Source organism: Talpa occidentalis, unplaced genomic scaffold (genome assembly GCF_014898055.3).
Source record: "Talpa occidentalis isolate TD23 unplaced genomic scaffold, MPIMG_talOcc4v2.1 talOcc4.10, whole genome shotgun sequence".
NCBI classification, from domain to species: domain Eukaryota; kingdom Metazoa; phylum Chordata; class Mammalia; order Eulipotyphla; family Talpidae; genus Talpa; species Talpa occidentalis.
The window spans coordinates 6,807,386-6,831,469 of record NW_023600993.1 but is presented as its reverse complement, the minus strand read 5'-3'; the positions used below and the strand labels follow the sequence as shown (position 1 = coordinate 6,831,469).

General features: G+C 48.2%; 1 protein-coding gene across 3 annotated transcripts; it reads left to right on the top strand.

Annotated features, from left to right (window-relative positions):
- Positions 1 to 250: 250 nt before the first annotated feature.
- On the top strand, positions 251 to 23,881 carry TMEM40 (transmembrane protein 40). Of its 3 annotated transcripts, none has more exons than XM_037519728.2 (12): positions 251 to 309; positions 12,694 to 12,774; positions 13,440 to 13,592; positions 16,788 to 16,877; positions 18,151 to 18,204; positions 18,856 to 18,891; positions 19,276 to 19,308; positions 19,685 to 19,729; positions 21,890 to 21,961; positions 22,044 to 22,118; positions 22,606 to 22,668; positions 23,314 to 23,881. In XM_037519728.2, exons 2-12 carry the CDS (start codon positions 12,702 to 12,704, stop codon positions 23,331 to 23,333), a joined length of 714 nt encoding a protein of 237 aa, XP_037375625.1. In that variant the 5' UTR covers positions 251 to 309; positions 12,694 to 12,701; the 3' UTR covers positions 23,334 to 23,881. The 3 variants fall into 3 exon arrangements, with proteins under 3 accessions (XP_037375625.1, XP_037375619.1, XP_054555111.1); XM_037519722.2 differs by having other exon boundaries at positions 19,682 to 19,729; XM_054699136.1 differs by lacking the exon at positions 16,788 to 16,877 and having other exon boundaries at positions 19,682 to 19,729.
- Positions 23,882 to 24,084: the final 203 nt, after the last annotated feature.

The window sequence follows — 24,084 nt, the reverse complement described above, 5'->3', positions numbered from 1 at the left end:
ATCATTGTGCCCTGGAGTGAGCACAGCCATGGCTGTGGGGGCGAGGTGGGGGACGTAGCTGACCCATCTGCCACTCTGGGTGTCATGGGGAAGAGTCTAGTCAGACAGGAAGGCCTGGGGCTGATAGCAGGGCAGGGAGCAATGCGATGCCGCCCGATGAGTGAGCGAGTGGGGCCCAGGGCTACGTCACAGCCCGCCCTTCCCTGTCACGGGGTTGTGGCCTCTTCCGGGCTTTCTACCCCTGCTTGGCTTGGCACCTGCACAGTTCACACAGGCTCGCCTCACAGCCCAGAAGGTTCAGGACCACAGGTAACAGGACATGGGGCTGTGTGGGGGGATGAGGCGGGGGCTACTTTTTAAGAGAATCCAAAGAGAAACTGGCTCCTCAACAGGCCTGATATCTTGAGGCTCCTAGGGGGACCTGGATTTGAGTCCCAGCTCTACCTCTTCCCAGCTGGGGGAGCACCTCAGTCTCCTCTAAGAAGATCAGGGAGGATGACAAATATCCCCTCCCAGGGGGGCATTTTGGGGCTTTAGCCTGCTCATGTCTGGCCTTTCCAGGTGACCACCTTCCAACTCTGTGGCTAACTTCCTGCCAGAGCTTCAAGAAACCCCTTCATTTCTCTGAGCTTCAGTTTCCCCTTTTGTGAAATGAAGGACCTGACTAAATTTGGGAGGTGTAGGACATTTTCCCCCTAAGTCCCAGTCCCTGTGCTTTGAGTAAAGGTTGCGCCCCCCTGCTGCCCTCAGAAGCCTCCTGGGCCTGCACCATACCAGTTGTCTCTTCTGTCTCAGGCTCGAAGGCACCTCTGGGGAAAATAGGCTGAAGACAGAAGGTTGGGCCCTGGATTAGGGGGACCCTACAGCCTGTCAGGGGGACCCTACAGCTCCCCAGGTAGAGTGGTCCGAAGGGGACAACCCTGACAGACACCCCCCCTCCCTCAGTGCCATTCTGAGTCCAAGGGGTCACCTCCACTCTGAACCATCCCAGCACGCTCCTTAGAGGGGGCCTTCAGGCCTCAGGCCAATCCCTTTTTCTTTGAAGGGGGACAGGAAAGATGATGGTTCTTGAGCTTATTCTCAGTCTGTTTTGTTTAGAAACTGCCAAGTAAGTTCAGAGCCCGAACTAGGGAGTTAGAAGTGTGTGTTATGGGGGATTGTGGTGAAAGAAGTGTGGGGTTTCCTGTTTGGAGTCCCAAACAAGCAGGTCTATAAATAATGAGACCCCCCCTCCTGGATCTGATGGTCCTAGAACGTAAGCTGGTGTAGCCCTCTAAATTACTGGGGTGCCTGTTCTCTGCAACCCTCTCAAGCCTCCTTCTGAGAGAGGTGTCAGGCCTTGGCCTCATACCAGGGACCACACTGGGCATCATCCTGACAAGAATCTTATTTTCTTTTTTTTTTTTTTAAAGATTTATTTATTTATTCATACAAACACTGGGTATAGTCAGAAGCGCGGGAGGGTGAGAGAATTCACCAGAGCCAGAGCAGGGAGCAGAACAGGCAGACAGATGAAGTACACTGCTGAGGGGAGCAGCGGGCGGCAGGAGAGGTCTGCGCACCATGTGGGACCCTCCTCTGGTGGCCCAGGAGCAGCTGGGGATCGAACCGGCGCCGCGAAGGCTGCGGGCAGCTTCGCAACCCAGCGCTCAACAGCTGCGTCACCGGGGAGGCCCGAGTCTTATTGGCTTTTACAACAACCCTCTGTAGGATGTTCTCTTTTGTTTTCCTTTTAAATAACAGCTTTACTGAAATCTCGTTCCCATGGCATAAACTAATCTTTTGAAAGTGTACAGGTCAGGGGTCTATATAATCTCTGAAATTGTGCAGCCATTGCCACTAATTTGTTTTTTTTGAAGATTTATTTATTTATGCATGCAAGAGCTGGGATGCAGGCCAGAGATGTGGGAGGTGAGAGGATTCACCAGAGACAGAGTGGGGAGCAGAACAGGCAGATCTACTGAAATATACTGCTGAGGGGAGCAGCGGGCGAAACAAGAGAGGTCTACTGTGCCATGTGGGTTGCTCCCTGGCTGTCTGGGGATAGAACTCATGTTGCAGAGGCTGCGGACAGCTTCATAGTGCTGTGCTTAACCCCTTGCGCCATCAGGGAGGCCCCCATTGCAACTGTTTAGAACATTTGTTATCGCCCCAAAGAAACTCTCATTTAGCCAGTATCTATCCTCCCTTATTTCCCCTGGCAACCTTTAACCTCTTTCTGTCTCTATGGATTTGCTTATTCTAGACATTTTCACAGTGATGGAATCATGTGATAGATGATCCTTTCTGACCAGATTCTTTCACTTGGCAGAATGGTTTCCAGGTTTATCCATATTATAGCAGATGTCAGCACTTCGTTCCTCTTTGTATGACTCATTGTATGACTCCATTACGTATCATTTATCCCTTCATCAGTTGGTAGACATTTTGATTATTTTCACTTTGAGGCTGTTATAAATATTGCTGCTGTGTATATCCACATACAAGTCTTTGTGTACACAGAGGTTTTCAGTTCTTTTGAATATGTATAAACTATGTGTGGAATGGCTGGGTCATATTGTGAATCTGTATTTCACATTTTGAGGAATCACCTGAATGTTTCCCAAAATGGCCACACCATTTTACCTTCCTGCTCACCATGTATGAAGGCTCCAAGTTTTCCATATCCTTGTCAACACTTGTTTTTGTCTGTGTTGCCACTTCAGTGGGTGTGAAGTGCTCTCTCACTGTGGTTGTGATTTGCATTTCCCTAATGAATAATGATGTTGAATATCTTTCCGGGTGCTGTCAGCCATTTGTATACGTTCTTTGAAGAAATGTCTATTCAAATTCTTTGACCAAATTGGGCTGTCATTTTATTGTTGGTTTGTAGGTTTGCCTGTTTTGCCAGGGGAGGGTTTTGAGGCTCCAAGTAAGGATGTGATCTGCTGAGGTCTTCACAGTCCTTGAAGGGTGGAAGAGGCTGCAGAAGCCAGGTTTGTCTGACACTCAAGAGCCAGCAGACAAGAGTCTCACACTGCATGTGCCTTTGATGGGCTTTGTTGTTGCCAATGTGTGTGTGTGTGTCTGAGAGAGACAGAGACAGAGACAGAGAAGACAGAGACAGAATAGATGAGACAGGAGCCTGGATGGACTCTCCACCTAGGAGAGTCTCATGCAGGGAAAACCTTTTAAGAGTTTTTTATTTGCTTCTTTCCATTAAGCATTTGGGCCTCAAAAGAGTTTGTTGCGGGGTACACACCGCTATTTTTTCATCCCTAGCTCTGAAACAAATCTGCTCAGACCCCCCAAACTCAAACAGTGAGTAGCGTACCCTAGTGTCTAGTGGGCCCCAGGGCCTGCTGCAGGGGTGGTCAGACTTTTTAAAAATTATTTTTATTGACAATTTTTTTTTTTAAGATTTATTTATTTATACAAGACCTGGGGTACAGTCAGAGGCGCGGGAGGGTGAGAGAATTCACCAGAGACAGAGCGGGGAGCAGAACAGGCAGATGGACCGAAAAGACTGCTGAGGGGAGCAGGCGAGGCAGGAGAGGTCTGCTGTGCCATGTGGGTCTCTCCCTGGTAGGCCAGGGATCGAACCCACGCTGCAGAGGCTGCAGCCAGCTTCAACCCGCTGCACCCCCAGGGAGGCCCTTTATTGACAAGTTTTATGGAAAAAAATTAATTATTTGAAATCAGAAGTCAATGCTTTGTTCTCACTTATTTATTCCATTCATCTGTACTAAGTACACCTCTAACATCTTAATGACTTTATCAAGAAACAGGTCAAACCTGAGATATCTGCGGTCAACAAAGATATTACTTTGATGGATTTCTGTTCTATGATACAAAGACATTTTTGTTTTAAATATGCAATTGGTTTATCAGAGACCTACTTTTTTCACAAGCAGCATGATTTATTTTATTTTTATTTTATTTATTTTTTTTTAAAGATTGATTGATTGATTGATTGATTGATTGATTTATACAAGCACTGGGTATAGTCAGAAGCGCGGGAGGGTGAGAGAATTCACCAGAGCCAGAGCGGGGAGCAGAGCAGGCAGAAGGACCGAAGTACACTGCTGAGGGGAGCAGCGGGCGGCAGGAGAGGTCTGCGCGCCATGTGGGACCCTCCTCCAGTGGCCGGGGAGCGGCCGGGGATCGAACCAGCGCTGCAGAGGCTAAGGGCAGCTTTGCAACCCAGCGCTCAACCGCTGAGCCACCAGGGAGGCCCAGCATGATTTGTTTTAAAATTCAGAGATTATTTAATAATTGATGAAGATAGTCAAATAAAAAGTCAAAATTCATTTCATTCAGATGTTGATCACCCAGAATACTGACCAACCAAAATTTAAAGCCCAACAGCCCTGATTTCACAAATAATTAGATTTCTTTAAATTTAAAAATAAGTACCTTATCGCTTTTGAGAAATACTTTGTCAGCAATGTCTCCTATAGTCTACACATTGTCTTCTTCTGGCAACACACATGGTACTTTATCATAAAGGTGGTGAGGTTTTCTGTAGATAATAGCATTTTATATGGGGAAAAGTAACTTCTGATTTCCTCATTGGGAACACTTGAAGCTTGTAATTTTTAATATAATTAACACACTGCCACTGAGTTTTCACATGGACACAGATGTGTATTCAAAATACTTCATATACTGGGCCTCCCCAGTGGCGCAGCGGTTGAGCGCTGGATTGCAAAGCTGCCCCCAGCCTCTGCAGCGCCGGTTCAATCCCCGGCTGCTCCCTGGCCACCTGAGGAGGGTCCCACGTGGTGCGCAGACCTCTCCTGCCGCCCGCTGCTCCCCTCAGCAGTGTACTTCGGTCCTTCTGCCTGCTCTGCTCCCCGCTCTGGCTCTGTGAATTCTCTCACCCTCCCACACTTCTGACTGTACACAGTACTTGTATAAATAAATAAAAAAATTAAAAAAAAAAAAAAAAAACAAAATACTTCATATACTAAAATATATATACTAAATGCTGCAGTAATCTCTGCTTGTAAAAATGCCAATTATAATAGTTTCTGTTCTATTTGATTGAAAGCATGTCTTTTTCCCCCCAAAGATTTATTTATGCATACAAGAATGGGGGCACAGGCCAGAGGTATGGGGGTGAGAGTAATCACCAGAGACAGAGTTGGGGGGCAGAACAGGCAGACTGACTGAAATACACTACTGAGGGGAGCAGCGGGCAAGACAGGAGAGGTCTGCTGCGCCATGTGGGTAGCTCTCTGGTGGGGGATCGAACTTGTGCTGCAGAGGCTGCAGACAGCTTCATAGGTTGCGTCTTAACTCCTTGCTCCACCAGGGAGGCCATGATTGAAAGCATGTCTTAAGCTAAGATTAAGTGCACTAAATACGGTAGACGAATCTATGACCCTATATAAAGAAATTCAAAATGTACACAATCCAACAATAAAAGCACAGGTGGCAGGAACATGATGTAAAAATGATCAAGGATTCATTAACCTGCCAAAACTCACGGCCCCTGGTGGAGACTTAAGATGCTAATGAGACACGTGATGTATGAGGACCCACATAAACTGCACAAGCTCCAGGGTAGCCAAGCCTAAAACCCGCCTTGTGCTGCTCCGGGACATCTTGCTCTGGTAACCAACCCCATAAAACCAGGACACCCCCAGATCGTGACTGAGGGCTATGCCCTTCCTTACCTAGTGTATGATCCACACAGAGTTTTCCTTGTGGGAAATTAAATAAATAAAAATTAAAAGAGAAATAAAAATAAGCAATGATTACTACCCTGCAAAAATTTAAACTGAAAATGACGTAGAAATTTAGAATTTAGGTTGGGCCTCCCCGGTGGCACAGCAGTTGAGCGCTGGGTTGCAAAGCTGCCCACAGCCTCTGCAGCGCGGGTTCGATCCCCGGCTGCTCCCCAGCCACCGAAGGAGGGTCCCACATGGCACGCAGACCTCTCCTGCCACCCGTCCTTCTGCCTGCTCTGCTCCCCTCTCTGGCTCTGGTGAATTCTCTCACCCTCCCGCGCTTCTGACTGTACCCAGTGCTTGTATAAATAAATAAATAAATAAATCTTTAAAAAAAAACAACAACAACAAAAAAAGAAATTTAGAATTTAGGGCCTCCCTGGTGGCGCAATGGTTAAGATGCAACCTATGAGGCTATCCACAGCCACTGCAGCATGAGTTCGATTCCCAGCCAGCCAGGGAGCTACCCACATGGCACAGCAGACCTCTCCTGTCTCGCCCGCTGCTCCCCTCAGCAGTGTATCTCAGTCAGTCCACATGTTCTGCTCCCAACTTTGTCTCTGGTGAATCCTCTCACCCCACAAACCTCTGGCCTGTACCCCAGCTCTTATATGCATAAATAAATAAATCTTTAAAAAAAGAAATTAAAATTTAGAAAAGGAAATATGCTGTCTCTGCTGGTAGAATGTTAGTCGTCAGATCTTTTTTTTTTTTTAAGAGTCTTTTTTTTTTTTTTTTTTAGAGGCATGTTTATTTATTTATTTGTTTGTTTGTTTGTTTATACATGCACTGGGTACAGTCAGAAGCGCGGGAGGGTGAGAGAATTCACCAGAGCCAGAGCGGGGAGCAGAGCAGGCAGAAGGACCGAAGTACACTGCTGAGGGGAGCAGCGGGCGGCAGGAGAGGTCTGCGCACCATGTGGGACCCTCCTCCAGTGGCCGGGGAGCAGCCGGGGATCGAACCCCGGAGGGTGAGAGAATTCACCAGAGCCAGAGCGGGGAGCAGAGCAGGCAGAAGGACCGAAGTACACTGCTGAGGGGAGCAGCGGGCGGCAGGAGAGGTCTGCGCACCATGTGGGACCCTCCTCCAGTGGCCGGGGAGCAGCCGGGGATCGAACCGGCGCCGCAGAGGCCGCGGGCAGCTTCGCAACCCAGCGCTCAACCGCTGCGCCACCGGGGAGGCCCAGTCGTCAGATCTTTAAACTGATGGGATAAGTCATCTGTCTCTGTCCTCTGGCTCAAGAAACCAGCTCTTGAACAGCTGTTTTTATGAATTCTTTTCTCTCAGTTAAATCATAAGCAGGATGGTTTTTGCCTCTACCTCGTTGCAAGTCTGCTCCGTTGTGACTCCCTCCAAGTCAGCACTGGCTAACTTTACTGTTTGCTTCAACTCTTCATCTGCAGGAAGGTTTTCTCAATCTTCCAGTGAAGATGCACCATTGGAACCACACCCAGCATCACTTTCTTTCAGGGACTCTTGCTTCTGCTTGGTGATTTTCCTCTGTCTTAACATTGGCAGCTTTGACAGGTTTGTTCCTTATGGACGAGGCTTTCTGTTAGGTCTCCTTCTGAGATGTCTTTTTTTTTTGTCTTTTTTTTTTTTTTTTTTTGTGGCTCCTCCTCACCTTGCTCTCCATCCTCTGAAGGAGATTTCTAGCTTTCTTCCCCATCTTCATCTCTGGTAGTTTCATCTGACAGAATTTCAGGACATTTGGTTCACTTAGCTCTTCTTGTCATTCCAAAACTGAACTGCTGTGGCTAGAAGTTATTCTAGATTTTGACACTGGTTCGCCAAGAGACTTTGGATGCATGAAGAGACTCAGGATTCTCCTCCCTCTCAGTGTGTACACCTGAACTCTCCCACCCAGGCCCCCCAAGTATGCTCTTGAACGTGGCATTTCTAACATTTTCAACATTTCTTCCTTCCTTTGATTTTAGCTACTGCCTTTTGCAAACGGGAAGCCACTGAACTGAGTCATATTCTTTAGTGAGGACACCGCCTGCTCTGCTGCCAAGCATTTTGTTGATTTTCTTCTTACTCAGAAGGAAAGGTAGCCTTCAGTTTCAGTTTTTGCCCCTTTGTGCAGTTGTAAAAGATTGTCCTCATGAGGAAGAGGTTGACTTTTTTCCCTCTTGCCTTTCATGGTGAGCACCCCACCTCTCCCCCTTCCTTCTCACCCCTCCCTCCTCCTCTTACCCTTCACCTTCTTCCCCTCTGGGTGGGAGGCCTTGCTGTCCATCACTGTGCTCTCTGCTCTCCAAGCCAGCAAGGGTTTCTGTGGTCACATATTTTGGTTGAGAAGAGTTTCTCAAGTGAAAAGCTTTAGACACCCCCCCCGCCACATATGTATTTATAGATTTAGAAATGACACACAAGTGCCGTGACCACTAGCTAATGCCTCGAGGCCCAATATATACTTGGAGTAAATTTCTGCACCGACGGTAGTGGGAGGGATTCCAGCTTTCCAGCTTTCTTATTGTCTCACTGAACTACCCCTTGTGTGCGGTCCCATGCAGGTAACATCCTGGGGACAGACTTGAACTCGGAGCAGCCAGCAGGTGGCCTGCACTTTCCCTGCTTGGTTTCAATTATTTACTTCCAAGTTTCCTGTGAAGTGCCCCCTTCGAAGCCACTTGTCCACACTGCAGGGACCAACTGAGTTAAAGCTATATAGTTTAGTCCTCAAATCCACCCACGTCTGGGCCATTGCACCCCAACCTATGGCGATAGTCTGGATGTGGAAAAACAGAAGAGCTTGTAGGGGCTCCCCATTGGCATCTGGGGAACCCACTTAGTGGAGAAGACACTTGGTGTCTGAAATGGACAGACAGGGTTGAACCATATACTATTAACTATTTTTAGTTAAAAATTAAGTAGAAATGGGGTCCTCCCTGGTGGTGCAAGGGGTTAAGCGTTAGCACTATGAAGCTATCCACAACTACTGCAGCACGAGTTCGATCCCCAGCCAGGGAGCTGACCCACATGGCGCAGCAGACCTCTCCTGTCTCACCCTGCTCCCCTCAGCAGTGTATTTCAGTAGATCTGCCTGTTCTGCTCCCCACTCTGTCTCTGGTGAATCCTCTTACCCCCTGCACCTCTGGCCTGCACCCCAGTTTTTCTGCACAATAAATAAATAAAAATAAATCTTAAAAAAAAAAAAAGAATTGCCTGAGGATGTTCCCTGGCTGTGAGCACAGTCACTCAGGGCTCCATCAAGGCCAAACAGAAGCTAGGGCGTCATCAGTTGTGTCACACTCCCCTGATTGCCAGCAGCTTCTTTCCTGGTGCTAATCACAGGGGCCTGGCCAGAGCCGCGTGCTTCACTCCTTCTATCTTCCAGCCTGGATTGAGCAGCTCCCCTTACCATTTACTGTCTCTGTGACCTGGCACCTGGCTTAGCTCTCTGTGACTTTATTTTCTTAGCTCTCATGGGTACAGCCGGAGTGAGCCCTCCTAGGCTGTGGTGAGCAAAGCACAGTTAACTCAAGCAATGCGCTTAGTCGTCGCCTGGCAGAGTAAGCACTTAGTTATTGTCATCACCATTGTCATCATCGCCATCATCACCATCACCACCACAACCATCATCATTTTTGCTTTCTGCCAGGTCCTGTGCAGGGTACAGGTGGCACAGAGATGAGTCAGCCTCTGCCCCTACCCTGGCAGGTTCCTATCTAGTGGGGCAGGCACACCCTAGGTGTGTCAGACCAGTTGAGCCCTGGCAGAGAGCTGCCAGGACAGCAGCTCCTGGAGTTGAGCAGCAGGACGCCCTGCCTCAGGGAAGAGCCTGGTGCAGGGCAGCCATGACAGGCTCCAAGAAAGTGAGCCCAGAGCTACCAGTGGGAGGGGAGGGGGCAAGAAGGAGGTACCCTCAGGGCTCTCCCAAATCCCATTCTTCTTCAGAACTGCTTCCTCCCAGCTGCTTCCCACACAGGCCAGGGCCCCTTGTTTGCCTGCCATCCCATCTGACACTTCCAAACTCACTTCCAGAATCTCCTTCAGGAACTTCCTCTGATGGCCCCTGGTTCGATTTAGTCTCCTCAATCCCAGGTCCACCTCAACATTCCTTGAAGTCAGGGCAGCTGCTTATTATTACAATACCCAATGTGCTAACACACAGTAGGTGCTCAATTAACATATGACTGTAGGAAAGGGAAAATATATGGGTCAGAGACTGGCGAGTCCCCTTCTTCTCAGAATTGAAGCCTGAGAATTGGGAGAAGAAACAGGTCAGGCCAGAATGAAGCCTGCATGATGTGGCTGAGCTGCTATAACAAGAGACCAAAACGCAGACCCATGTTAGTGAGCAGCTCATTCTTTGTGCAGGGAGCCTTCCAGAGGCAGGTTCCGGCAGGCAGGCGGCCCTGGGAGTCAGGTCTTGGGGGTGCTGGCTCCTTAGGCCCCATGTGCAGTCATTTCCTGGGCCAGGCTGGTGGCTCAGTTTGCATGACTGAGGTTGCTTCACACTCAACCTCAGAAGCAAAAGGCAAGCAGAAGCTGCTGTACTCAGAGCTGAGATTCTACTGCTTGTGAAAGGCTATTTTTTTGTTAAATCTTTCTGAATTTTGGGTGCCGTTTTTGAAACACAACCATTATTAAATTATATAAACATTCTTTTAAATATATTAAAAGCAAAAGTAACTACTAACACCTCATAGCAAAAAGACAAATGACCCAATTTAAAAATGGACAAAGACATCTTTCAAAGAAAAGTCCAGGAAAAGAGTCCCAATGTCACTGGTCATCAGGGGATGCAAAATCAAAACCAGCAGGAGCTATCACCTCATACCTGCCTGTGAGAACAGTCAAAAGACAACAGATAAGAAACGATGGCGAAGATGTGCAAGAAAGAGAACCTTTGTGAACAGTTAGGATTGTCCACTTGTTCAATTACTATGGAAAACAGTATGGAGATTACTAAAAAAAAATTTAAACTAGGGCTGCCATATGATCCAGTGATTCCACATCTCAGAATACATCCAAGGGAAACAAACACACTAACTCGAAAAGATATCTGCATACCCACATTCACTGCCGCCCTAATGTACCATCACCAAGACACAGAAATAACTGTATCCATCAGTGGGTGACTGGATAAAGCAGTTGTGCTGTACAATGGAATATTATTCAGTGGTGAATAGTAAGAAAATCCTACTCTATGTGGCAACATGAATGGAACTTGAAGGCACTATGCTAAGCCAAATAAGACAAAAAGCAAAAGGCAAATTCTATATGTTCTCACCTCCATGTGGAATCTTAAAAAAACAACAACCAAACTCTTAGGAAAGGAGATCAAATTTGTGGTTGCAAGAGGAAGAGGTTGGGGGCAGGAAGAATTGGAAGGAACCCTTTCCGCTCATATCCCATTGGCAGGAAGAGTCGTCTTGTGACTGCACATAGATTCCAGGGATGCTAGGAATGTAGTCTCTAACTAGGTGGCCGTGTACCCAGCTAGAATCAAGGTCTTGAGGGGCAGCACTACTGAGACAACCATGCGTTTTCCCCAAGAGAGAGCACCAGCTCAATATCAGCCATTTGGACTTTCCAAGACCAGTCATAGCCTTGCCTGAAGACACTCATCCAGTTACTTTTGCTCCTTCTCGGAATTTCGGGGAAGCACAGAGTCTGGTGTCCTGAAGGGACAGATTCTCTCCAGTGGTTCTGCTCTCAAAGGTCTGCTCTCTGCCCAGGCCTCCATAATCCTGACAGGCTCTTTAGTGGGGCTTGGCTCCACCTTGGAGCAGCTCTGTGGCCCAGGCCAACATTTTGGGGCACATCAACTAGAATATGGGCCCTGGAGCCCTAGGGAAAAAATAAAATGGGGAAAATAAAACTTGCCTTGCAGGGCTTTTTAAGGAATTAAATGAGACAATCTTTGGGGACATTTTGTCATCTAAAAACTACAATTCGACATGAGGAGTAATTAATCCCAATTCCTTCCTGACTGGTTTGTGGTCAGACTCAGATGTCGTTATGGACACACAAGTCCTTCGTAAAACTGTTAACTCCACTGATGTAAGGGAACATATTACATTTTTAAGTAATGAAAACGTATTATTCATTTTATTATAACAAAAGCAATACTGTTAAAATAGTAAATGCAAAGCAAAAATATCCAGAATGCCACCTCCCAGATAACCACTGTGTATATTTTCATATAGCTCCAACACTTACTAACTCAAGGTTATGTTTATTTATTTGGACCCCACCTATATCCTCCAACTTTCCAACAAAATTATTTTGAAGCAAGCCCCAGACATCATATAATTTTATCAAAAACATTTCAGTATTTATCTTTAAGGAGACATTAAATAAATATAATAACCCTCAATATAAATATTGGACCTAAAAAAGAAATATTCTGGTGGAGGGTGTTGATGATGGGGGAGTTATGCAAGTTGGGGGGAAGGTATACATGAACAATCTCTGTACCTTCTGCTCAGTTTTGCTATAAGCCTAAAACTGCTCTAAAAACAAAAGTCTATTTTTAAGAAATGAGTAAGTTTTCTGTATTATCATAAGATAATCATTGCAACTTCCCTACATGTGTATTTCTTCTTTTGTCAGTTGCTTTTTCTGTAGCTTTGAATATTGGGTATTTGTCCTTTTTTTATTTATTTCTCAAGTTCTTTATATATTAATGCTATTCACTAATGTGATATTAATTACTATTATTTTTTAAAATTTTTTTTTAAAAATTATCTATTTATTTCTATAAGCACTGGGTACAGTCAGAAGCGCGGGAGGGTGAGAGAATTCACCAGAGCCAGAGCGGAGAACAGAACAGGCAGACTGACGAAATACACTGCTGAGGGGAGCAGTGGGCGCGGCAGGGGAGGTCTGCTGGCGCCATGTGGGACCCTTGCCAGCGACCAGGGATCGAACTGGCGCTTCAGAGGCTGCGGGCAGCTTCGCAGCCCAGGGCTCAACCGCTGCGCCACCAGGGGAGGCCCTATATTAATTACTATTATTATCCCTCTAGGGAAGTCCATGGAGACTTCAGGACTCTCCTCCCAGACCCAAGACCAGAGTCAAGACCATGGAGAAGCAGAAGATATAAACCGTATGTGTGCTTCCTGACCCTCCGGGCAAAACCACATGGGAGGTAGTTGCCAGCAGTGGGTAAACAGAAGAGCCTGTTCAACTCATGTGGCTCAGTGGCCCAACTATGGGCTCAATGGCCCATAATTGAAAACTCTAGGGAAGTAGTGATTTTACACACAGGCACACACATACATGTGCTTGGTCCAATCTATTCCCTAGCACTTTCTAGCTGTGGGGATCTTAGTTGCTTCCCAAAGCTTATTGAGGTTCTGGGTCTGGCACTGGGGGAGTCCCCAGAAGGTGGGAAGGGTTCTATACGACCCCAGAATAGGAGATGGGAAGGTTAGGGGTGATCAGATTCTCCCAGTCCTATAATTTACAGAAAATCCTAAATTGGCAACCACTCTAGGTGGCTGTGGGTGGGACAGGGGGAGGGGTTAAAACCCTGTCTCTGGGCTGCCTAATCAAGGAAATCTCTGCCTTGGGCCTTCCTAGAACATCTGGAGCCTCTGAGAACCCTCATCTCCTGCACCTTCCATCCACCCTTGGGGCTTGGGAAGAGTATTCCAGAGAATACAGCCCCTCCTGGCTCCCTCAATCCAGACAGACCCGTGGGGAAGCCTTGGTGGTCTCTGCAGTGGGAGGGGCGGGAAATGTTGATCCTTTGCTGTGTGTGCCTCCCAGATGGAGAGACGGATGTCCACACCCAAGACGGGGAGGCCGGGATCGTCTCTCCAAAACAAGATGAGAAAGACAAGTCCTCCTCCTCCTCCTCATCATCATCATCCTCATCATCCTCGTCATCCTCATCATCCTCGTCATCGTCCTCTGCCTCAGGTACAGCAAAAATGAAAAAACAGCACACACACCCAATACTATGCAAAAAAAGCATTTCTGTGGAAAAATCTCCACTTGGATGCTTTGAGTCTACTTCCCCACATGCTCTTCCCGGCCCTCCTGTCTGTGCATAAAACTTGTATGCAGTTAGAACTAGCCGTGTGACATAATTTTGTCCTAATTTTCAATTTTTTTGCCATCGTCCACTGAGCATTTTAGCATGTTCTTCTGTAGTATCTTTGCACCATGGCTTCCTGCTTCCCAAATAACCCCTGAGGGGCTGTATTTCATGGGAAGTATCTTGGCTTCTTAGGAGCAATCTGGGGCTGAAGTGGGTGCCTCTGCCCAGCAGCCTGCTGGGTGCAAATCCTTTCTTTGCTACTAACTGGCTGCATGTTCTTGGGTAAAGTGCTTACCACGAGATGTCTGCCTCAGTGTCTTCATCTGTAAAATGGGGGTGATAACACAAGGCATCACCTCATAGAATTCCTGTGAGGTTTCATCCTTTACACATGCATGTGAAGTCTTAGCATCTAGCACACACAAAAGCTCCAAAAAGAACTATTATCATTGAGTCTCACCCTCCCCAGTTTATCATACTCCTGAGTGTCCTCCCATAAAAGTTTTTAAGAGTGTCCTCTAAAGCATGTCCTGGATATCAATTCCCCACAAGTACTTGAGTAGGTTTAGAGAAATAGGCATCTCTAATGGGCTTTCATTACACATTGGGCCATTATTTTCTAATAGTGACCAGAATGTTCTTTTGTTTGTATCCTTTTCATCCAAAATGGAGGGCAGCATTTGCAGCATGGACAACCTCACATCTAGCATTTGTTCAGCATTTACTGTGTGCCAGGGACTTAATTCTCACAGTTGCACACTGGGAAGGTGCTATCATTATTCCCTCGTTACAGTGAGGAAACTGAGGCCCAGAGACCTCCTGGAAGTGGGCTCTATAACCACCGCAAAATTACCTGGAGGTTGAGGGGTGGCTCTGGTGTCCTCCAGCGCTCCTGCCGGGTGATCTGTTTCACAAGGTGGGCTTGGGCCTGGGACAATATATGTTGAAGAAGTTCTTGAGCTCAATTTTTAGAAAATGCTTGCAGAGCTCTGGCCTTGCGTCATCATGTTGCAGATGCTGAGACTGAGCCACCAAACTATGCTGATTGCAGCAGACAGAGCAGGGAGGCCATTGTGGTACAGTGGTCAGTTTGTAGCTAGTCTCCTGGTGGTACTGGAAAGGTAGCACCCCCAGGTTCCTCCCAGTAACATCCCCGGCTGGGGTGGGTGCTGGAGCCGGGGATGCTGGAGACGCTGGCAACAAACAGTGACTCCTCCTGCCAGGGCTCTTTTTTTTTTTTTTTTTTAAAGATTTATTTTATTTATACAAGCACCTGGGTATAGTCAGAAGCTCAGGAGGGTGAGAGAATTCACCAGAGCCAGAGCAGGGAGCAGAACATCAGGGCTTATTTTTAAAATAATTGAATTAGAGAACACACAGAAACATCGCCCTCATTTTGCACAGCCCATAATTCTCTAACATCTCTTATTAGCAATTCTATACTGTGACTATATCGTAGAGAAGGTGAAAATCGTGTTCTTTCGAAGGTTGGTGTAGGTTGCCTCTGGCAGACAAAATTTGAAATAACTTCTACTTCTTTATTTTCTGAATGTTTTGATATTATGCAAAATGCAATGAAAAAGTCTATTTTACACTGGTTAAAATTTGTAAACTATAGAAAAGAAGAAAATAGGAGCTCAAAATCCTATCCCTTTGGATAAATACCAATTATCTTTTTTTTTTTTTTTAAGCTAACAAGTGATTGTAAGGGTTGATTACTCAAAATCATGTGACGTGAGAAAGCCTCTGGGCCTCCTGCCAGAAGGAGCTACTGTTGATTAAGGGCTAAGGGTATTTCCTTCCAGATGCCCTAAATGCATACACCGGGAGTATGTCTACTTACAAGACCCTTTTAAAGACAAAAATGGCATTTTTGTGTTGATCTATGGTTTTACTTTTAAATTTAAATGATCATTATTTAAATTATATATTAATTTTTACAGGTTTACTTTATTGTATGGCTGTTTATTTTATGGCTAGACTTTTTTCATTTATGGGAATTCCCTTGTTTTTATATATTGCCATTTTATTGCATTTCTATACTGTTGAATATTTAGGTTATTTCCAAATTTTACCACTATAAATATGTTGTGGTAAAGACAGATCTTTGAACACTACAGCATATCTGTGGGGCAGATTCTTAGAAAACCTGAGAAATGGATCCAATGGTTGGCATTTTCAGCATTTTGATAGATATGGCCAATTACTTTAATAGGTGTGTTCCAGTTTACATGTGCGGGACTAGGTCACGAGAGTCCCCCTCATTAAAAAAGTGTCACATGTGGACACTGAAAAATATCTTTTCCAAAATTATGAAAATAAAGTTAGAAAACATGGTGTCTGCTGTTGTTATCTTGATGTCCATGCTGAGACTTCTTTCTCCATATTGAGATCGCATAGGCACAGATTTCTCACCAGTTCACGTGGTTTCCTGGAATTTTAAAGTGTGTCCATATTGAGCTGGAGGCCCCCAAGCACGCAGGGACAGGAGAGCCAACAACTCAAGCACTCTGCAAGTCTTGATCAGGTTCCTGCTCCGGGCAGGGCGCCCTTGGATCAGTGTGGACTGAGGCCTTGTCCTTGGGAGCGCGATGGCAGAAGAGCCTCAGGCCCACCGAGTCCAGCACAGACAGACAGCGAGGTCATGGAAACCCTAGAGGAGGGAGGGCAGGGCCAGTGTCCACTGGGGCAGCTGGAGTGTCATGTCAGCTTAACCCTCGAGAGCAGGGAGACAAGGGGACAGGCTTCCAGTGAGAGGCGGAGTATGAGCAGAAACACATGGCCGTGGCGTAGAGACGTGGGGGCACAGCCCTGCACCTCATGGGGGGAGCAACTCCTTAGTGACACCATTCTTCAGTTGACTTGCCTTATCCTCCTGAAAGCCTCCTGAGGGCAACAACAGGGAAATCCAGTGCTTTGTTCAGGGTTACACAGAAAGCTCATGGCAGACCTCCTACCTGGATTCCCAGAGCAGACCTCTGCCCCCCACGCCACACTCCTCACATCAAGAGTCTGAGAATGAACATAAGAGTGTTCCATGAGATTCTCCTATGGCTTGTGTTTGTTCCCCACAGAGAGCAGTGATGAGGACCGGCACCTCCGAGTACCTGGAAAACGTCGGCAGAGCCAGGGGGCTGCACGCCCCCCTGGGCACGGCTCACCCGGTAGGCAATAGGCCTTACACTTCCCCTCTGCCCGCTCGCTTTGAGTTTCTCAGTAGGGCTGAGCATGAGGACACTCCTCCCAGTGTTGCTTCTAGACAAGGAGAGGAAGAACTTGATGTCCGGCAGCAGCAAAATGCAGCAACGATGCTAAACCCTGTCCCCTCTGAGCTCTGTTCTTTCTATATGACCTGGAAAAGAGAGGTCAAATCATACCACTAGTTTGAGCTCATATGTACTTTGTAGAAATTCGCACAAACATCCTTATAAACAAGATGGGAAGGAAAAATATAAAATATTACTAGTGACTGCCTCTGGATGGTTATAGTAGGAGCGATTTTTCTTTTTTGAACTTACACGATATTTTACAATGAGCCTATTTGGTTTTTGTTTACCTAGAAGAACTGGAGTGTAGGCCAGAGGTGCAGGAGATAGAGGATTCACCAGAGACAGAGTGGGAAGCAGAACAGGTGGATCTACTGAAATACACTGCTGAGGGGAGCAGTGGGCGAAACAGGAGAGGTCTGCTGCGCCATGTGGGTCAGCTCCCTGGCCGAACTCAGGCTGTAGCGGTGATAGCACTGAGCCTTAACCTCTAGGACACCAGGTTTTATTTTCATGACCAGAAGAAAATCATGTTTTTAAAATGATGATCTATTTCAGCCCAAATGGGTATTGGGAAGAAATGAACAAGGGAGTGAGAGACTGATTCCCACAGTACAGATCGCAGTACACATGAGGCCGCCCATGCTGCTGGCGTTGAGCTTGAGCTCTGTTGCTGTAGATGGAAATGATTGAGGATGTGGGCTTTGGTGACAAACTTGAGTTGAACCCTGGAGTTGCCACTTCCTGGCTGTGTGTGGACTTCAGGGAAGAATTTAGCTTTGTGAGCCTCAGATTCCTGATCTGTAAAGTGGGGGTGGGAGAGGTATACACATACCTTCTTCTCTGGATTGTCAGGAGGGTCATGTGAAACACTAAATGTGCTTATTGTAGTGCTGGTGCATAGTAAGTGCTCAATAAATGGCAACTGTAATTACTGACTTTGAATGAGGCCTGGGTCCTCTTGGGCCCCCAATTCTTAGTAATCTGAGCACCATCAACCACTGGGCATGCTAAGGGCCGTGGCATAGGGCCTTTGCTTGTCTTGTCTCCTGGATATGGCTCAGCTCACCCCCAGCACAAGAATTGAGCTACTTTTTTTAAGGCTGTAGACTCATGGGAGATGAGCACTGCTGTGATGGGAGAACCGGCTAAAGGGAGTGTCTCCACCCAGGTGCTGAGCCCCATGAGTCTGGCGTTTTGAAGGATGAGCTTCAACTCTATGGAGGTAATTTCTTGTCCAGCATCCGTGAGTGGGGGGCCCCTGGTGGTGGAAGGTGGTTATAATGGTCCCTGCCTGCCTTTGTGGATAAGGAGATGACAGGCTGAGAGAGCTGTCACCAGGGAACTAGACTAGACACCCAGAGCCAGGGGCCAGCATGTGCATAGACAAGAACCGGCACATCTGTGCACGCAGATGTATGCAGCTGGAGCACAGAGAACTTTATGATCAGTTCTACAAGTCACACTTTTTCACGTTTGGACATTCCTGAAATCAGAATGCATCTTAATATCACGGGCAACTAACAGCTATAATGGGCAATGATTTCCCTTGCATAGCAGCACATAAAATAATGATGTCTCACAAAAGATGACGTCTTTGGTTTGAGGAAAGACAAGAGTTGCCAACTGCTTTTGATAATCAAGAAGTTTATGTAAAAACCTGATTTCTGATGTCTCATGGGAAACCGGAACCCATGACATGTTCGGCAGCTGGTGGGTGGGCGCTGCCCCGCCCCTCTAGATGGAAGAGGGCTCTCCTCAGGTTACTCCAGTCCCCACCAGCCCATCCAGAGCAAATGGAAGGTCTCTGGGTAAGATCCACTTCCCTCACCCAGAGGACGATGGATATGTGATTACCGATTTCCCTTCTGCACAGGCGCCCCTGGAGAGCTGGTGCCCTCTGGGGAGTCAGGTGAGTGTCCGGTTCGGGGAGAGGTGGCATGGGCGCTGGTGTTGAGCGAGGTCTGGGCATTGTGTGTCTTTCCCCGTGAGAACCAGCTGCTGTCGGGGAGCATGGGCGAGAGAGAGAGTCTCCAAGTCCACCTGGGGGCCTGGGGCTCTGACCTAGTCCCGTCAAGCAGCGGGTGCTGGCTGAAGCAGAAGGCAGGGGTCCAGTGGAGATTGGAAAGGGGGTTCAGGCAGAAAACAAAGGTGCTATCAATGGACAGAAAGATTCCTCGTGGCTGGAAAATTCGACAGAAGCATTTTCAGCGTCATCTATGGCCTCCTCCGGGGTGGAGTCACCTGCTGAAGACACAGCTGGCCTGGGCACTAATGCTGAGTTTCTCATTTCCAGGAATCCGGAGGAGAGGCTCAGACCCAGCAAGTGGTAAATACACAAGCTTCAAGAGGCGATAAGGAGGCAGCCTGGGCTCCAGGATGGGGCCCCAGAGAGCTTGAGAGGCAGGTCTGTCCAGAGGGAGGCCATCGCCAGCCATCGTGTCACTGCAGCTCAGGAAAGCGGCCCCCAGGCCCAGGGGAAGTGGAACAAACGCAGACTAAGACGGGGGTGGGGGTGGAGAACTCGGGGGTCTCTCAGGCAGCTATCCCCCCTTCACAGCTTTCCCCTGACTGGCCTGCAGCAAGTGCCCTCGGACCCGGGGAAGGGAAGCTAGAGGGGCCCTTCTTAGTGAGCAGGGAAGAGCAAATCCTGCCTGCCGGCCGCACGGAAGGGCAGCACGTCTCTCTGTCTTGCTCCTCAGCAGAAGATGAGGCCGCTCAGTTAAGAAGACTGAACATCAAGAAAGATGGTAAGAAAATGGCTGCCCCACAGCTGCTGCTGCCGGCCGGTCCAGCTGCCCATGGCTAGAAAGCTGGTGGCCTGGAGGAACGGTGGGCAGAGCCCTCGCGTGTGCACTTTGCAGTCTGCAAACTCCCCAGCTCAGGGTCACCTGGATGAGGTGACACAAGGGTTCCTATTCGTAGCTGTGGAAACTGGGGCTCAAGGCAGGCAGTGGTCTGCCTTGAATGGCACATCCTGGCTTGACCCTGGGCTGTGCTCTTTCTACTGTATGTGGAGTCACAGGGATGACAAATGCCCCCCGGGGGCTGGTGGGCAGGACAGGGAGCTTGAACTGAGCTGGGCCAAGGAAGCGGTGAGGTTAGGTTAGACTGAGTCTGGAGAGGGCTTGATGACAGGAGGGACCTTCTCTGCTCCAGGCCTGGAGTCATGGGGATTCAGGGAGCAGGTGAGGGTGGGAAGGGAGACCTTAGTTTTTGATTAAATAAATGGCAGTTGTTTAGGAAACATTTTGAGTTGTTGCAGAAGTCTGGCTTCGAGGCGTGGCGTGCTGGCCCTGGCTCTGGCCCTTCCGCATGCTGTTTAGCTTTCCCCGGCTAAGAAAGGAGCTCTGATATTGGACTCGTGCTGAGAATGCCCAAGTGCGGGCCATGTTCAGGTTCCGTTCGGACCTGGTGTTCTACCCCAAAGAGAGAGTGGTCCCCCTTTGTGCTCAGACTTCTTAGTGCAGGGTCTCAGTTCAGCGTCCCAGGGTCTTTCACGACGCTCTGACTCCACTTGTGGCTCTCGGGACACGGGGAGCTGGATGCTGCTGTGAGCAGTGGTCTCTGGAGAGACCTTAGGCTGATGCTTTTAAACATTAAATCTGGTTCTCATAATGTGTCATTTTTCCTGAAGGGTAAACGGATTTCAGAGTCAAAAATGTTTTCGTTTTTATTTTGCCCTCCAAACTAATCCAAAAAGCAAAACCCAAAATGTATTCCCCACCTTCTTTTCCTCCAAATACCCATTGACAGCCATAATAAGCAGTATTGGCTGCCTTTTAGCATTTCCAGGGTTCTGCCCATTCAAGACCCCCATCCATCCTCACAATGACATGCAGGCTGCCCTCCTCAAGTTATCAATGAGAGCACCAAGGCTCAGAGAGGTCAGGACACGTCTTCGAAGTTGCACAGCACATCAGTGATGAACTAAATTGAACTCAGACACATTCTTGGCAGCCTCATCACTCGGAGCCTGCCTCACTCCAGGAAACAGGGTCCTTTGACCAGGTGGGAGCCCTGTGTGCTCTCTCCTGATGACTCCCCAGTGCCTGATGAGATAAAGGGGGGCCTCATTCACAAACCACCCCTGAATTCCTGCCCAAGACACCGGCCCTGCTCTCAGGCCCTCTTTGTACTTCTGTTAACCATGAGAACCACCAAGCCTGAAATTCCATCTCTAGGCATCAGGACCCCATAGATACGAGCCCAACTGCACCGAGGCTCAAGGGAAGTGACGCCTGCAGCATGGGCGGCAACAGTAGAACATCAGACACGCAGGCTTTCCAGTGGGGAGACCAGTTATATACGTTTGGTTACATCTATGCTGTGGAGACTCTGCAGCCTTCGGGAAGAACAGGGCAGAGCCTTGTCCTCCTTGAGATGGGAAGAGGCCTCGGCCTGTCATCGGGAGGCAGAAGCAATGGGAGCAGCCGCTGATGCCCTGTTTGGATTCTCTTTCAATGAGTATCTGTGCCTGGAGAGACTTTGCCAGCCGCTGCTTGCTTTTAAGGAGTGGCGTTAGGGAGGGGAGTGCAGTGATGTGGAACTTTTAAACTTGACACCTTTGCATTTTTTACAAACGTATTGAACGTTTATTTGACAGACAAAGGATGGGCACCTGTGCATGCCTGGCACTGCTTGAGTCACTGGGCAAAATCCCCACCTACCACCCTGGGGAGCAGAGAATCAATATAAAAAAAGAAAATACAGCCAGTTGGATGGTGATACGTGTCAGAAAAGTAGTAACACGAAGTAAGGGCTGGCAAGGAGTGGGGCTTGGGGTGCTCTTGTCCTTGGACCTGGCAGGAGCCTGTCTCTGAATAAAGTCACATTAGACTAGAGATGCCAGGGCTCTGAGTAATTAAAAAAGAAGAAAGGAGCAAATGGTAACCCCCCTCTGCTTTCAGATGAGTTTTTCCACTTTGTCCTCCTCTGCTTTGCCATCGGGGGCGTGCTGGTGTGTTACCACTATTACGCCGGTGAGTGGGGCCCAAGGGGACAGGGTGGGGGGCAGGGGACCAGGCCCACAGGCTGACCATGTCCCCCTTTGCTGCCCTGCAGACTGGTTCATGTCCCTGGGAGTCGGCCTGCTCACCTTTGCCTCCCTGGAGACCGTGGGCATCTACTTTGGGCTGGGTAAGGCTCGCGGAGGGCGGTGGCCGCCAGGGTCGCGAGTGCCTGCACAGACTAGAAAACCACCTCCTAGACATTTTTAAAAGATTTCCTTATGCTCCTGTTTTCTTCCTGACTGCTTTGAAGGTCAACCTAAGGTCGTTGGCAAAACCCAGTGGAAAAAATGGGCAGTTCCATAAAAATGCAACAAAAGCAGTTTAGAGTGGCAGAAAACCCCCAGAATTAGCCAGATACTGAAAACAAGTTAGTGAATGGAACTGAGTACTGAATTCGCAGCGTTTCCTGGTATTATTATTGCTGCTCATGGTGGCTGTTTTTAATAATAACAACTCTAATACTATTATCTAAGTAAACCAACTGCCTGAAATTCCACCCAGAGAGCTTGTTTGTGTGGTTTAGGCCTCTGTCCAAGGGTGGGGGGTGAGGAGGGGGGACCCTTCACCCCGGGTGAGACACCAAGCTCCATTACCCTTCTTTTCCTTTCCGACAGTGTACCGGATCCACAGCGTCCTGCGAGGCTTCATTCCCCTCTTCCAGAAGTTGAGGCTGATGGGTAACTTTCACATTCTCTTGCCCCATCCGGGGCTTCCTCCATGAATGAGGCTTAGCGTACAGGAAAGAGCACACGGCCTGGCGTTGGGCCAAGGAAGGGTTCGAGCTTTTGGATCCTTGAGCCTCTTTTCGCCTGTTTCCTCATCTGGAAAATGGGTATAATGTTGTAAAAATCAAACGAGGAAAGGATGCAAGGGAGTTAGTCTCCTCGTGCTCTCCTAGAACTTCACCCTTTCCCCCAAAAACTATCTTCGCTGTTGTTTTATTTGCCTCACAGCAACTGGGGAGGGAGAGAGGGGAACTCGATCTGACCGATGAGGAAACTGAGGCTCAGAGAGGTGGAGTGACTTTCTCAGTGTCACACAGCTAGCGTGGCCCGGGCTGGGCTAAGGACAAACTCTCGACCAGCCACTCTGCCCACCACTATCTCAATACTGAGTGACCAGGGGGCCATGTCTCTGCACTGGGCATTTCTGTCTCCTTTAGCCCATTTCATTCTTAAAGGGAAATGAGTTACAATGGCCTTGGGTGACAGAGACTTGTGGTGCATTATCCAGCTGTGAGGGGCATTTGGGTATCTGGGGTGGTTTGAATGAAGCGTGACTCCTTCAGAGTCCCTTGCCATCCTGTGGGCTTTGCCTTTTAGGATTCAGGAAGGCTGACTGAGGCTGAGGTCTGCCGCCAGGCCGGGCCCCACATGACTGCCACTGTATACCCCGAGCCCAAGAGGACAGAACGGCGTTTGGGAGACACGTGGGCAGGCCAGATTAGAGAAATAAAGAGAGTACTTCTCCCTCCTCCTTGTGGTCTGAATGATGGCCACAGCCAGGACCACAGAATCATTAGGGCAGTGCTGGGTGCAGTCCAGCTACCAGAATGGAAGCAGAGGGAGGTGCAGGCCTGTGCCCTCCAGAGACTGGATCAGCAGGAGGATTCTCATGTTGCTGCTCTCCAGAGACAGTCGGGGGCCTCTGGACCTTGCAAGCTATGATCTGTTTGGACTCATGGTTCCTGTAGAGTCATCCTGGGATAGACATACGGTCTACTGCCCTGAAGCAGGGAGACACATGCCTGTCCCTGCTGGTCAACCTGATGCTGGTGAGATGCTGGGGACAAAGAATACAGCATCTGAGCACCTCCCCGAAGTGCCATCACCTAGTGCCAGCCCTATTGCCCTGGGTCACCATCAAAAGTCAAATAAATATTTGTTTCCTTGAGCTAAAAAAGGTCAATTATATATTCCTTTTGGTTTTTTGAGAGCAAGAATACATGTGAAGTCTTATTTGAGACTCCAGAGAGGGCACCTTACTCTCTTGGATAAAGTATAAAAGGATATAAATGTAAAGCCCCTCATTTAGGTCTAAGGTTTCTGTTGCACAGGTTTAGACTAGGACACAGGATATTATACACATTTTTG